The 14288-nt window shown below is 35.3% G+C and overlaps 1 protein-coding gene across 1 annotated transcript in view; it reads right to left on the bottom strand.

Annotated features, from left to right (window-relative positions):
* Window positions 1–13522, bottom strand: part of LOC308641559 (RING finger protein 17-like) — a gene marked incomplete at both ends in the record, with an annotated part of 68880 nt that extends 55358 nt beyond the window's left edge. The window contains 5 exon segments of the mRNA XM_081280228.1: window positions 291–371; window positions 1342–1453; window positions 5523–5614; window positions 10266–10360; window positions 13393–13522. Of these exon segments, the coding sequence (XP_081136354.1) occupies window positions 291–371; window positions 1342–1453; window positions 5523–5614; window positions 10266–10360; window positions 13393–13522 (510 nt within the window).
* Window positions 13523–14288: the final 766 nt, after the last annotated feature.

The following is a 14288-nucleotide window of genomic DNA, read 5'->3' as shown; positions in this document are numbered from 1 at the left end:
TCATTTGGGGGATATTGCCAAACAATATGCAAATATCGAAAAGATGAGCAGGGATGCTTATGAGACAAATATAGCTCACAGCAAGTTCCTAGTATAACAAGACTGCTACAAGTCCAATCCTGGCAGGCCATGGGAGAAATTTTCCCTTCTTTTGTGATTCTCTATTATTAGATTATCAGCTTAATAACTCATTGCTAAACTCAAAGCTCTGTGATAACGCATCTAAATGTACACATTTAAAGAGGACATGCTTCACTTCTTGATAGAATTTAATCATATAAAATGCTTACTTTTACAGCAATATTTAATTGTTCAAAATTATAGCCTGCTATCTTCAATGATTCATCAATTTCTTCTGTAGTTTTAGTCTCCTAAGGAGGGTGGGGAACCACATACATATATAAAATTAGATGCTTAGATACATTATATTATAATTGCAAAAACTTCAAAATATTTTGATTACAAAACAAAAATAACACTTTTACTCTTGCTTATCCAGAGATAAATACCATTTCAGATTTTTGGCAATAAGCATTCTAGATTTTTTCCCATAGATATATTTTTACAAACCAGGATGATGCTGTTACCATTTTTCAACTATCATGCACAATTTATCATGGCACACAAAAATTATAAACAGTTTTTAAGGAAAATAAGATTATTTATTAAGATTTCAACTTGAGGTCTGGGGCTGTAGCTCAGTGGTAGAGCTTGCCTCGCACAGATGAAGCACTGGGTTCGGTCCTCAGCACCACATAAAAATAAATAAATAAAGATACTGTGTCCATCTACAACTAGAAAAAATACTAAAACAAACGAACAAACAAACAAACAAACAAAAAACCCCAAAACCAAAAAAACAAGACTTCAACTTGAAGCAAAGAACGAAGATTTAAGTACTTGTTCCCCTCTCCTAGCCCATTAATGATCTCTAGTACTACAAAAAAAAAAAAAAAGTTCAATCTTCAACAATAACATCATTATCTTCAATTACAAATTCAGTTAGGCATTTTGGTTGCCATTAAAGTAACTGGAAAAACCACATACAGAATTTAGAAACTTGTACTTTGTATGTATTTCATAGAATCTGGTTTCAGTAATTAGGTTCAAAGGGAAGAAGCTACGTACAAATAGGAAGAAAAGAGAATTGTTTAAGAATAGTTTAGACTTATTCATGCCCAGAGTAAACAGGAAATTCAAGTAAGGAAAGTGGGTTTATCTGTTACCTTTGTTTCCAAAAGAATCTGAAATTATGGGAACTTTGTGAGAAGAAAGGTAAGCTACCAAAGAAAAAGCCAAATGTTTGGTTTTATTTTACTTCATGACTAGTATTTCTCATACCGACATCACAGCTGATGAGCTTGAAACAGTCCTGTGAATGGAGGTTGAATGTTCTAAACCAACAGTTAGCTGATCAGCTGGCTTTTTAAAGTTTGGAGAACAATTCTTTATCCTAGAAAATATGAAGTACATTATTTTAAATGTTAACATGAATATAAGGGTTTTAAACTTCTATTTTGATTTTTATCTCGTTGAAAATAATTTATATGATTCATAAGAACATGTGCAGTGGGTTCTCAATTACCTCTAAAAGATAAGAGAAAGGGCTGGGGATGTGGCTCAAGAGGTAATGCGCTGGCCTGGCATGCGCGGGGCGCTGGGTTTGAGCCTCAACACCACATAAAAATAAAGATGTTGTGTCCACCAAAAACTATAAAATAAATATTAAAAATTCTCTCTCTCTCTCTCAAAAAAAAAAAAAAGATAAGAGAAAAAAACATGAGTAAATATGCTCTCATAGAAACTTAATCAAGAATCCAATTGCTTGCTGGGTACAGTGCTGCATGCTTGTAATCCCAGCAGTTTGGGAGGCTGAGGCAGGAGGATCATAAGTTGGAGGCCAGCCTCAGAAACTTAGTAATACCCTGTCTTAAAATGAAAAATAAAAACGGCTGGGAATGTAGCTCAGTGGTGAAATGCCTCTGAATTAAATCCCTGGTATAAAAAATAAAAATAAAAATTACAATTTCTTCCTGGGTGAAGTTGTGCACACCTGTAATAACATCTATTTGGGAATCTCAGGTAGGATGATCCCAAATTTGAGGTGAGCTTGGGCAACTTCGTGAGACTCCATCACAAAATAAAAAATAAAAAAAGGATATGGGTGTCATTCAGTGGTAGAGTATTCCTGGGTTCAGTCCTTGGTACTTAAAAATAAACAGAAAGTAGATTAAAAAGGAACTGGGGATGTAGCTTAGTAGTAGAATACCCCTGGGTTTAATTCCCAGTATGGCACCCCCCAAAATAAATAAACAAAATAAAAAATAAATAAATAAATACAATTCAATTTCTTAACACATCCCTGAAAAGAATATCTGAAAGTATATATTGAATTTTCTTTCTTTTCTTTTTTTTTTTTTTTGGTGATGCTGGGGTTTGAACCCAGGGCCTTATACATGCTAGGTAAGCAATGTACCAACTGAGCTATATCCCCAGCCCAGTGTTTTCATTTCTTAAGTCACCTCTCCTTACCTGGTGTTTTTGGTAGAGATGTTGATAATGAAATGTTGTAAATTCATGAATTAAAATAAGTACTTGTACCCCCAAATTAGAAGCACATATACACAAAAATGCTATTTAAAATTACATTGATAAGCTTAGAAAATTTAAAGAAAGGTAATAAATTTAATTAAGTAATTGAAACAAAAATATTAGTTGCTTTCTCTTGTCTATGAATTTTTTTTTACTAATTTTTATCTTTATAGCTTTTTTCTGTATTGGCTAGCACATAGTAAGCATTTACATGTTTGCCAAGTTAACCATAAGCTTATAGTTTATGGAAGAAACTATGGTATTCAAATGTTACTTTTACAGAAAGAAATATAAAACCAAATAATTTATAAACATTCTATTATTGTGAAATGTAAATATTCATGTTTTAAAAATATATATGAGTACATAGTCCTAAAGAGTAAGTTTCTCAATTCTTGCTTCAAAATATATAGATAAAACAGATAAAATATAGATAAAAATGAGTCAACAAATATTACAATTTAAAAATTTACAATTACTTTATATTGTACTTAAATTAGAAACTTAAAGAGTTTCTGACGTAAATATATATGGGAAATTCAACTTAAAATGGCATTTTGGAAAAATTTGGGAACTTTCTGGATTAATCTACCTCTGTAAGTAACTTTTCATTTTGCAAACCTACTAGATATTACACATATCTAGTCAAGAGTACAATCTGATTTGACTTGCAAGGTGTTTTAAGTCACAAAATTTTACAGAGAAGTACAGATCTTTAGTTTGTCTTTGGGGAAAGGATATGGCAACATTTGGTTGGTCTTGCAGGGTCTGCCTTCTTTGTCAGAGGTGAGCCCTCTTATGTACGACAATCATTACTACCCACTGTTTAAACTCAGCCTATCTCACTTTTTAAGTCACCTGCTTGGCTATGTAAGTGTGTGTTGCTAGAATTTGATCCCAGGGATACTATAACACTGTGCACTCCCAGTTCTTTTTATATTGAGACAGAGACTTGCTAAATTATTCAGGCTGGCCTCCAACTGGCAATCCTCCTGCTTCAGTCTCCCAAGCCTCTGGGATTATGATGTGCCAGTATGCTTGGCTCTGTTCAACTCTCATAGGTATTCAAATCTGGAAGCCCTAACTCTGATAAAATGACTACTTCATGGAGGTAAGACTTATGGCCACTATGTCACAATAAGCCAGAAGGATTCCTGAATATTTACTTTAATCACTCTACACAGAGCTCAAGGAGGAAGTGACTAGTGAGCTACATTTATAGGAGCTGGGAAAAGTACTGGCATTCAATATGTTTCAGTTGAAATCAGCTACCAGATTTTAGCTAATTTTTTTTTTTTTTGTACCTGGGATTGAACTTTGGGGCACTTGACCACTGAGTCACATCCCCAGCCCTATCTTGTATTTTATTTAGACATAGGGTCTCACGGAGTGGCTTAGTGCCTCACTTTCACTGAGGCTGGCTTTGAACTTTTGATTCAGCCTCCCAAACTGCTGGGATTACAGTTGTGCACCACAGAGCCCAGCAGCTAAATGATTTTCTATCCCCCAAATAACTATACCCACTCTTTTGGTGCCTTTGGAAGCACTCTTAAGTCTGAAAAGACACGCTGCGGCATAATGTGAAAATTTAAGAATACTACTTTAAAGAATCTTTAAAATCTTTAAATCTTTAAAGAGATTTTAACTGGATAGCACAAGAAAGAGCCTGGAAGAGGTAAGAAGTAGACAAAAGAGAACAAGAGAATTACATAGGGTAGTAGCAACAGAAGACATGTTATGGATATAGGAGATATTGTGAAAGTTAGAATCTGCAGGAGGTAAAATGAATTGCAATATGAGAAACTGGGATGATTGACTAGGTACCATTTACAAGATTAGAAAGTTCCAAATGAGACTGTTCCCTGACAGTACCCTGTATTTCTCTTTATGTCTAGCACAGTCTACTATCATATTAAATATGTTTAAGAAGGCATGGACTAGGGATGTGGCTCAAGCAGTAATGCGCTCGCCTGGCATGCGTGGGGCACTGGGTTCGATCCTCAGCACCACATAAAAATAAAATAAAGATGTTGTGTCCACCAACAACTGAAAACTATTTAAAAAATTCTCTCTCTCCTCTCTCTCTAAAAAAAAAATAAGTCATATAAGAGTATAATTACCAACTAAGTAGAACCCCAGAAAACTGAAAAAAAAATTCTTTATATCTTAAAAAGTTTTTCCCATGATCTAGCACATAACCAATCTAGATGAGCTGGGATTGAGATATGACTTCAGAAAATACAGCAAATGTAAAAATATTAGTTTTTAAAAAATCTAATAAACATTTACTACATGTTTACTCTGTGTCTTTCACTAAGGACATAGTGAGAAATAAAATGGGATACCCTAAGAGGGGCTTACAGACTAGCAGATAACATAAATCTAAATAAATGTAATAAAAAGTAATATAATGCCTCTCTCTAGCTCAAATCTGTTTTTAAAAATCTATGTAATACTAACTCAAAGAGAACATTTATTAATAGACACATGTGCCAAGTCTTATGGAAGAAAGGAAAAATGAATAAACCCAAAATTATTATTTTTTATAAATTACCTCTAAACCATTTCTTCCCAATGTCCTCTATCATACTATATTCATGATACTTTTAAGAACAGCAGAGACTATATACATTTTTTTCTCTGTAACTTCCTCTCATCCAACAGCAATAACTTTAGCTAGTCTCAGTGTCTCACTCTGATGCGGTAATCCTTGAATTATTTTCTTATTTTTAAAAAGACAAAATAATGCTGCTTTTTAGGAGCTGGACTCTGCATTCTACTAACAGTGATGACAAATTATAAACTCAAAGATCATTCTATAAACAAAAGGTTAGAAACACAGTTCTAAGAATATTTTATCAATAATTCTAAAAATTGTTTCAGAAATACATATAATTTAAAATGCTAAAATAAGTGCACATATAACATACGTTTTAGGATGCAAATTTTCCATAAGAGAATCTTCTTTAATACATCCATCTATTGGGTAGTATCCTTCTTTCGTATTAACAGTTGTAACAACCTTAGGACAAAATAAGATAAAACAGAGGGGGAAAAAAGCACAAAGTCATTCAATAAATTCAACTTAACTAGGATCCAACTAGTAAATATGCCATTCATAGAAAAATCTGCTGATAACATTAGAAATCCTAAAATTCCCTTTAAATCAAGAAGAGTACTATGTGATGTTTTTACTCTGAGTTTTTGAAAAAAAATCTGTAATCTGACAACTATCAATTAAACAGAACAATAACCAAAGCACCTCATTCTACTATGATTCTAAAGGAAACATGTACAACAATACTTTGAAAAATTGCTTTGAAAAATTTACAGTGATATCTTAAAATGTGTTCAAAACTAAAAAATATTTAGGAATAAATGTAACAAGAAAAATAAAAAAATAAGCTAAAAAATTTATTAGCACTAAATAGAGAACCATACCAGGTTCCTAGAGACCAAAAAAAAAATCCTAGAATCTATCTAATGTAAAATTAATATAATTCTGAGTTTCATATGGAAAAATAAATATTGTTACTATTAGAAAATATTTAATATATGGTTCAGTAGAGATTATCCTACCAGATAGTCTATTATGAAGCTATTATAATTAAAACACTATGATACTGGCACAATTAATGAGCAGAAAAGAGCCTTGAAACAGATTCACATATCTACAGGAACCTGATGCAAAATACAGGTGGTATTTCAATTAAAATGGAAGAAAGATCATTCAATAAATGTTTTGAGCAAGGTAATCATTCTGAAGCATAAAGTGATATACCCATTTTCTATCATACAAAACATTTTGTAAAGTGGTTAAAAACCTTTTAAAAATATGATAAAAATATTGGAAAATATGTATGTATATATATGACTTTGACATAAGGTCTGCTTAATCAAAGAAAACATAGAAGCCATGAAGGGGGGAAAAAAAGCAACTTAAGAAGGAAACAATTCTGAATGACTAAATGTAATAACATCAAAAGTGAGAGACTAGAAGAAATTAATTACAGAGGAAAAAGTGTTAATAATACCCCTATATTTAGAATAATAACCCCTATAATTTAGAATAAGGTATTCTAGAGGGAGGAAAAAAATTTAAAAAGAAAACAAGCAAAGGATCTGTTAAAGCTCCTCACAGAAGAGAAATTAAGTCAATGAAAAGTTGCTCAATTTCACCTCCTAGTTAATCACCTTTTGGCTTGGTATTTGAGTAAGAGGTTAATGTTAGCAGATCTGATTGATACAGGACATTTCCTCCATAAAGTTTAAGAAAATATTAAGCACAATGATTTAAAAATTCCAATTAAGCTGGGCACAATGGCATAAATATGTAATCCCAGCAATTTGGGAGGATGAGGTAGGATTATCACCAATTTGAGGCTAGTTTCAGCAATTCAGTAAGATTTTCATGAACTGAGAGACAGCTTGTCTCAAAATTAAAAAAAAAAAAAAGAACTGGGCATGTCAGTCAGTGATAAGTATCCCTGGATTCAATCCCCATTACTATAAAAAGGGGTGTGTGTGTGTGTGTGTGTGCATGCGCGCACGCATGTTCAATGGTGGCAATTTAGCAAGACCTTTAGGTGAAGTCCCTGAATTCAATCCTCAGTACAAAAAAAATTTTTTTTTTTTCAGTTAAAACTGTATAAGGATTCTTAATTTGCAACATATATAACAAAAGTTTTCTTTTGCTCCCATATCTTGTCTTTTAAATTTTACTTATAACGTTTTTGCTGCCTATAAAAAACTGTTGTCAAATTTATCAAATGTTTCTTCTATGATTTCTGACTTCAAAGACATCCTTAACAAGTGTTAAGTTTTAGAGATATTAGTTATCCTCCAAAAGGCCATGTGAGAGACAATTTCAGAAGGTTCAGAGGTAAAATGATTATAAGCCTTAACCCAATTAGTGAAGTAATTCCCTAAGGGATTAACTAGTAAATGAAGGTGGGTGGCTGGAAGAGATGGGCTTTGGGGTATATATTTTGTATCTGGTAAGTGGAGTTTCTCTCTGGTTCCTGTTATAATGTCTTGAGCTGCTTTCTTCCACCACTCTCTTCCACAATGATGTTCTACCTCACCTCAAGCTCTGAGAAATGAAGCTGGCTATTATTTATGGACTCAGACTTCTGAAACTGTGAGCCCTCAAATAAACTTTTCTTCCTCTAAAATTGCTCATCAGGTCTTTTAGTCACAGCAGCAAAAAAAAAAAAAAAAATACAAAAAACAAACAAACAAACAAAAAAAAACAACAAAAAAAACTGACTAAAACAACAAGACTTCCCAGTCAAGATCATATAATTATCTTTGTTTACAACTGTGACTCTTACCAATTTCTAACCACATGGGATTTTAATATGTATCAATTAAGAATCTGACTATAGCAATGCATGGAGTACTCAGGAGGCGAAGGCAGGAGAACCTCAAGTTTGAGGCCAGCCTCAGCAACTTACTGAAGCCCTGTCTGAAAATAAAAACTAAAAGGGCTGGGGATGGGCTGGGTTTGTGGCTCAGTGGTAGAGCACTTGCCTAGTATGTGTGAGGCACTGGGTTCGATTCTCAGCACTACATATAAAAAAATAGACAAATAAAGGTCCATCAATAACAAATAAAAATATTTTTTTAAAAGGAGGGGGCTGGGGATGTGGCTCAGCGGTTAAGTGTCCCTGGGTTTAATCCCTGGTACCAAAATAAAAACACAAAAGAATCTGAATGTAGTCACTTGCCTATCACCTAGGCTGGCAGGCAAGAGGGTAAACCAGGCAGGCCACATATCTTCCAAAAAAAGAGCTAGAATAAAACTAGTCAAAATGATATAGATTATTAAAACACTAAAATCAAATCCATTATTTGTGAATACATTATAAATATTCCTATAGATGTTATCCAAATTCCAAAGAATAATATAAATACAATAATAATTTAAGATTAGTAAACATAAAATCACTTGGTAAAAAAGACAAAAAAGTTTATGGTCAAATTTTTTTATTCCTGTGCTGGAGAGCGAATTCAGGGCCTTGTGTGTGCTAGGTATGCACTTTACCACAGCGCTCCACCCCCAACCCTTAATTTTTGTTTTTTGAATGTTAAAAGAGAACAGACATGGTTAGATTGTTCTAGCTGCCTGCTCCTTCCTTTTCCCTTCTTCCCCCACAAGGCTGAAACTGTCAGGATCTACCATCATAACCATAAGAGGGGAGATCTCCTTTGTCTTAACTACTTAGCCCTCCATATTTGAGGAACCCCATGTCAAAAAAGGAGGGAGGGGAATCAGAGACAGGAATTTCCCACAATAAAGGTCATAACTTTTAAAGATTTAATTCCAAAACAGAAAGTTTCTAATGTGTATGTTTTTTTCTAGAATTAAAACTTTTTTTTGCAAATTAATACTACGTGTATTTGTATTATGTTTAACCTGCAAGCCAGTTAATCTACACCTAATTAATAAAAGGTTATTTTAATGGTCTGGAAGCTTGCACAGGACTTTCATATTATTCAGATTTGATTCTTACAATTCTAAGAGGGAAGACAAAGCAAGTTTTATTTCATTCTCACAAATAAGAAAGACAGAGCTAGGCTCACAAAACAAAAACTGCATTTTAGGTCCTGTGCCCCCATATTAATTGTCTGCCACATTTTATACAAACAATTTCTCCTGTTACAAAAATACAGATTAAAGCCAGGAACAGTGTTGCATGCCTGTAGTTCCAGTAATTCAGGAGGCTGACGGAGGAGGATTTCAAGTTTGAAGTGAGCCTGGCAATTTACCAAGACCCTCAGCAACTTAGCAAAAACCTGTCTCAATATTTTAAAAGTAAAATAAAGTAGAATGGGGATGTAGCTCAGTGGTAAAGCACTGGGTTCAACTCACAGTACCCCCAATTACAGATTGTCAGCTTTCCAGGAAAACATATAAATTGAACATTTGGATTTGTAGTAAATGCAAAAGATGTCTAGTAAGCTTTATTTTTAAACCCTAATTTGTTCTCATTATTATGGGTCAACAGATTCTAGTTCTAGTAGAATTGTTTTATATTTATTACTTTTGAAGTAAGTATCAAAGTTAGACAGTTGTTTTGCTTCCTTGCCTTTTTATAGTATAGCATCTTCACAAATGTAAATCTGATGACACACAAGATTGAGAGGTAGGGAGAGTTTCAAATTTGCTTGCATGGTTATTAATGAGGAAAACAGTGGCAGGGGTAGGGTTTTGAAAGGAATACATTCTACTGAAAAATAAATAGAGATAATTTCCCAGAGGTCTCCAAAGAGTCAAAACATGTAGGCAATGACTTTCACTTTTTAATTTTTCTCTATAGCTTGAACAATTAATAAAATGGATGGGAAAATTTTTCTTTTGTTAGGCCTTCTTGCTTACAAAGACTTTGGTTTATAGCTAGAGCTTGTCTGACATTTTGGGGGGTGGGAGGGCAGTACTGGGGACTGAACTCATGGGTGCTCTGTCACTAAGCTACATCCCCAGCCCTTTATTTTTTTTTTTATTTTGAAAGACAGGGTCTCACTACATTATCCACATTGGCCTCAAACTTGTGATTCTGCTGCCTCTGCCTCCCAAACTGCTGGGATTATAGGCATACACACTGTTCCCAACTGACATTTTTACCTTTAACATTATACTTTAATGTATATGAAAAAATCATAAAACTTACCTCACAATCAGGGCATATAATTGTGTTGTATTCTTCAGTTACTGACAAGCACAGTTCACAAAATGCATGTCCACATTGAAGTTCATGGTGGTGACCTATTGATAAAATTCTATCATTAACTAATCTTTGTAGTTTTTTAATGTTGAATGGACAATAGTAATATGATGTTAAATTTAAAAATGATTCTATTATACAGGGAAGATACCAAGTTTACTGAGAAATGGGTGACCTATGCAATAAAATTTAGGAGAAACTAAGCCAGGTCAGAAGGAAGGAGAAAAATCAAAAAGCAAAATCAGGCAGAGCCATATAGTAATGTCTCCATTAATTCAAATAGTTATTTTACACCTCTAACTTTACAAATTTGCCATATATTTAAAAAAATATACTTATTTTTTAGTTACACGTGGACACAATATCTTTATGTTTATGTGGTGCTGAGAATTGAACTCAGGACCTCATGCATGCTAGGCAAGTGCTCTATCTCTGAGACACAACCTAGCCCAACAAATTTGCCATATATTTTAATCATACAAAGAGCTGTAAGAAATTTCATTTGATCTCTGTAAGTATGATGGCTTTAAGTAAGATGAAAATACTATATCCAACATAGAAATGAAAACGCACATTGGTGATTTGGCTAAATCAGGAATAAACCAGACAAATAAATGCTACAATCCAGACTCCAACCTTCTGTTTCCAAGTCCAATGTTCTAATTTTATTTATTTTTGCCATATGGGGATCGTGAACTACCTCTCCAGAGCTTTCTATTTTTCAATTTTGAGATAAGAACTCGCTAAAATTGCTGAGGCTGGCCTGGAACTTGCAATCCCGTTGCCCCAGCTTCCTGAATCACTGGGATTACAGGTGTGTGTGACCACGCCCAACTCTTAAATTCAAAGTTCTTCCTATTCAATTATACCACCCTTGACTAGTTTATAATTCTTCGTATCCTGTGAAAGGGTCAAGGATGGCTGAAATGAGACATTGGCAAGGCTGCTCTCTTATAGTAATTTAAGATGTTAAAACATGACAGAAATCGAATCGTCACATATATTTCCCATCTAAAGACCATGTTCACTAACCCAGCATTTATGAAAGGAAATACCATAACCTTGACTGAAAACCCAGTATCAAGATTTAAATGCACTAAATAGAATTTGAAGTTTGTCATAAACAATATATTTTAGTTTAACTTCAAAAAACTGCACTTAAAGACATTTTGGTAAGAAAACAAAAAGGGAAAATAAAACTACATAAATATCATTTTTTACTAGCAAAAAAATTAATTCTTTTAATTTTATTTTTTTAAGTTTTACAACTTTTTCAGCCCACTGAAATATGTGAAACTTGCTTACAATCATGCTAGAAAGCCCTACTTAAACTTGAGAGATATTAACAAAGAAATCAAAATTCTTAACTGTCTTGATAAAATTTCTGATAGTATACAAGTTAAAAAAAGAAAAAACAAAACTGGTGTTGCACCACAGCTTACAAAGAACTTTCCAATTTTCAAGTCATTTAAATTTTTCCAAATGATAGTTTTTAAGTACTGTAATACAAGTATATGGAAAAAAAACAACTGGTTTTAAAATGTTAATTTTAAGAACTTTATTTCTTAATTATTATTTCATTTTAAAAGTGAACATTTTCTATACAGCAGTGATCAAAATTCCAAAAAGGAGAAACTTGGCTCTCCACTAAAATGCAACAAACTCCCTACAAAGGCTTATTATGCCCCCAATGAAATTCATCTTGAAAGAACTGACAAAACAGCTGTAATGACCTTCACTTTGAAGGTATAAACATTAAACAGTTACTGTCAAGTATAAGAATTTTCAGTACCTCCAGTTTAGATTGAATAAATCATTCCTGTCCAACACAGCACTCATGTATTTTAGGCTACATTAAAATACGTATGTGGGGCTGGGGATGTGGCTCAAGCGGTAGCGCGCTCGCCTGGCATGCGTGCGGCCCGGTTCGATCCTCAGCACCACATACAAACAACCATGTTGTGTCCGCCGGGAACTAAAAAATAAATATTAAAAATTTTCTCTCTCTCTCTCTCTCTCTCTCTCTCTCTCTCTCTCTCTCTCTCTCTCTCCCCCCTCTCTCACTCTCTCTTAAAAATACGTATGTGTTCACTCAATTAAACCGTAAATTTAGCAGATCAACAGGAGTGCCATATAATTTCCACTCAATGTATAAAATAAAAACAAGCATAAAACCAAGGCCGGTTGACAGAAGTTCAGAGGAAAGAAAGGTTGCCTAGCATGTGCAGCAAGCCCTGGGTTTGATCCCCAACCACACAAAAATACCAAACAACAAAAGAGATACACAAAAGAGCTATTTTTTATCCCCCCCACACACAGTACTTTAAACCAAACGGGGATGGAGGGCTGTTTTTGTGTTTTAGGGTGTTTTCAATACAAAATTTTTCACAATGGTCTTCTAGTTACTCCTACAACAAAACACAATCCAAGAAAATCAAGTTTCATTTATTCCTGAACACAAGACAATGCTAAATTTCTACTGTTTGATTTTTATTTTTGATTGACAGAAATGAAGATAAGTTCTGGTGTTCTACTGAACAGCAGAGTGACTATACCCCTTGTACATTTCAAAACAGCTAAACAGGATCTGAATCGTTCTTATATCTCCTCTTTCATCAACGGCCAACTTGGGGAAGTTTGAGAAACTGGGGCCAAGGAGACTTCGCAGTTGGCTAGGGATACAGCTCGGCGCTAAAGTGTTTGCCTAGCACGCAGGAAGCCCTAGATTTGATCTCCAGCCCTGGGGGGAGGGGAAGTCTTCGCACTGCCCTATAAAGGGTAGATTACAGCCATCTCGGCCTCCAGCCCCCTGGGTAGAAGGAGGGTGCAGACAGGTGCGGGAAGGAGAGAAAGTCATGGAAAGGTGGGACACCACCCCAACCTGACCCTGGGCATTGCTGTGTCCCCTAGTTCTCTGGTTTGGTTTTCTCTGACACCTAGATACTGCTGACCAAGCCTCCGCAAGCGTGGATTCAGTAGGCCCGCAGCCCCGCCAACGGTCCTTACTCCTCCATCTAACTCCCACGCTTCAGATGCTGCCTTCCCACAGCCTGGACACAGGACAATTCCTCACCAGAAGCTCTAGACACTCTTTTTTCACACTGAGTGCACTGGAAATCGGTGGCGCCCCAAGTCTGACTCTTACTCCCCACCTGCCGGTAGGAAGACAAAGCAAATGGCGTCGTCGAGGCTTCTGCCGCCATCTCTGCCTCGTTTTGAGGTGAGGACTTGCGCAGCGTGCAGGTTCCCTGGGCTCTAGTGGCAATGACCAATCACAGGAGGCCCACAGCCCCAGATAGCCAATCAGTGGGCCAGGAGATCAGAGCACGCCACCGAGGTTGCGCCTGAGTGGGTGTGGCCTTTGTGGGGATGAGCTGTTTTCAGTTTTAGCGGGAGCACCTGTGTTCTGGAAAGGCCGGGTGGGGAAGGACTGCTTACTTTTTAAGTCTTTACCCTAAGCATCACTACTTTACTTGGTTAATCAACTCAAGTTCAAATTCTGCATATTGGGGCTGGGGTTGTGGCTCAAGCGGTAGCGCGCTCGCCTGGCATGAGCACCACATACAAACAACGATGTTGTGTCCGCTGAGAACTAAAATAAATAAATAAATAAATTCTCTCTCTCTCTCTCTCTCTCTCTCTCTCTCTCTCCCCCCCCACCCACCTTTCAAAAAAAAAATTCTGCATATTATAACTTACAGTATGAGTGACTTCACAAGTAGCAAACAATGCTTTGTACGGAAATGATCTGCCTTCTTTACTCTATGTCAAGGCCAGAAGCCCTAAACTTGTGTACTAGCCATGTCCAAGGCTTGGCTAATATTAGCTGTAGTGGAGAAACCAGTAGCTATTGTTGAGGGAGATTGAATTAATAGTTTCAAGCTAAGGAGTGATTATCATTACTAATAGCTGCTGAGGCTATTACAGAAGGCACTATGTGGTTGTTTTTCATCCTTAATTTCCCAAGAC

This window comes from Spermophilus citellus, assembly GCF_964194105.1.
Source record: "Spermophilus citellus genome assembly, chromosome: 2".
Taxonomy (NCBI): Eukaryota; Metazoa; Chordata; class Mammalia; order Rodentia; family Sciuridae; genus Spermophilus; species Spermophilus citellus.
The sequence above is the reverse complement of the archived record's forward strand: the minus strand, read 5'-3'. Positions and strand labels throughout refer to the sequence as shown.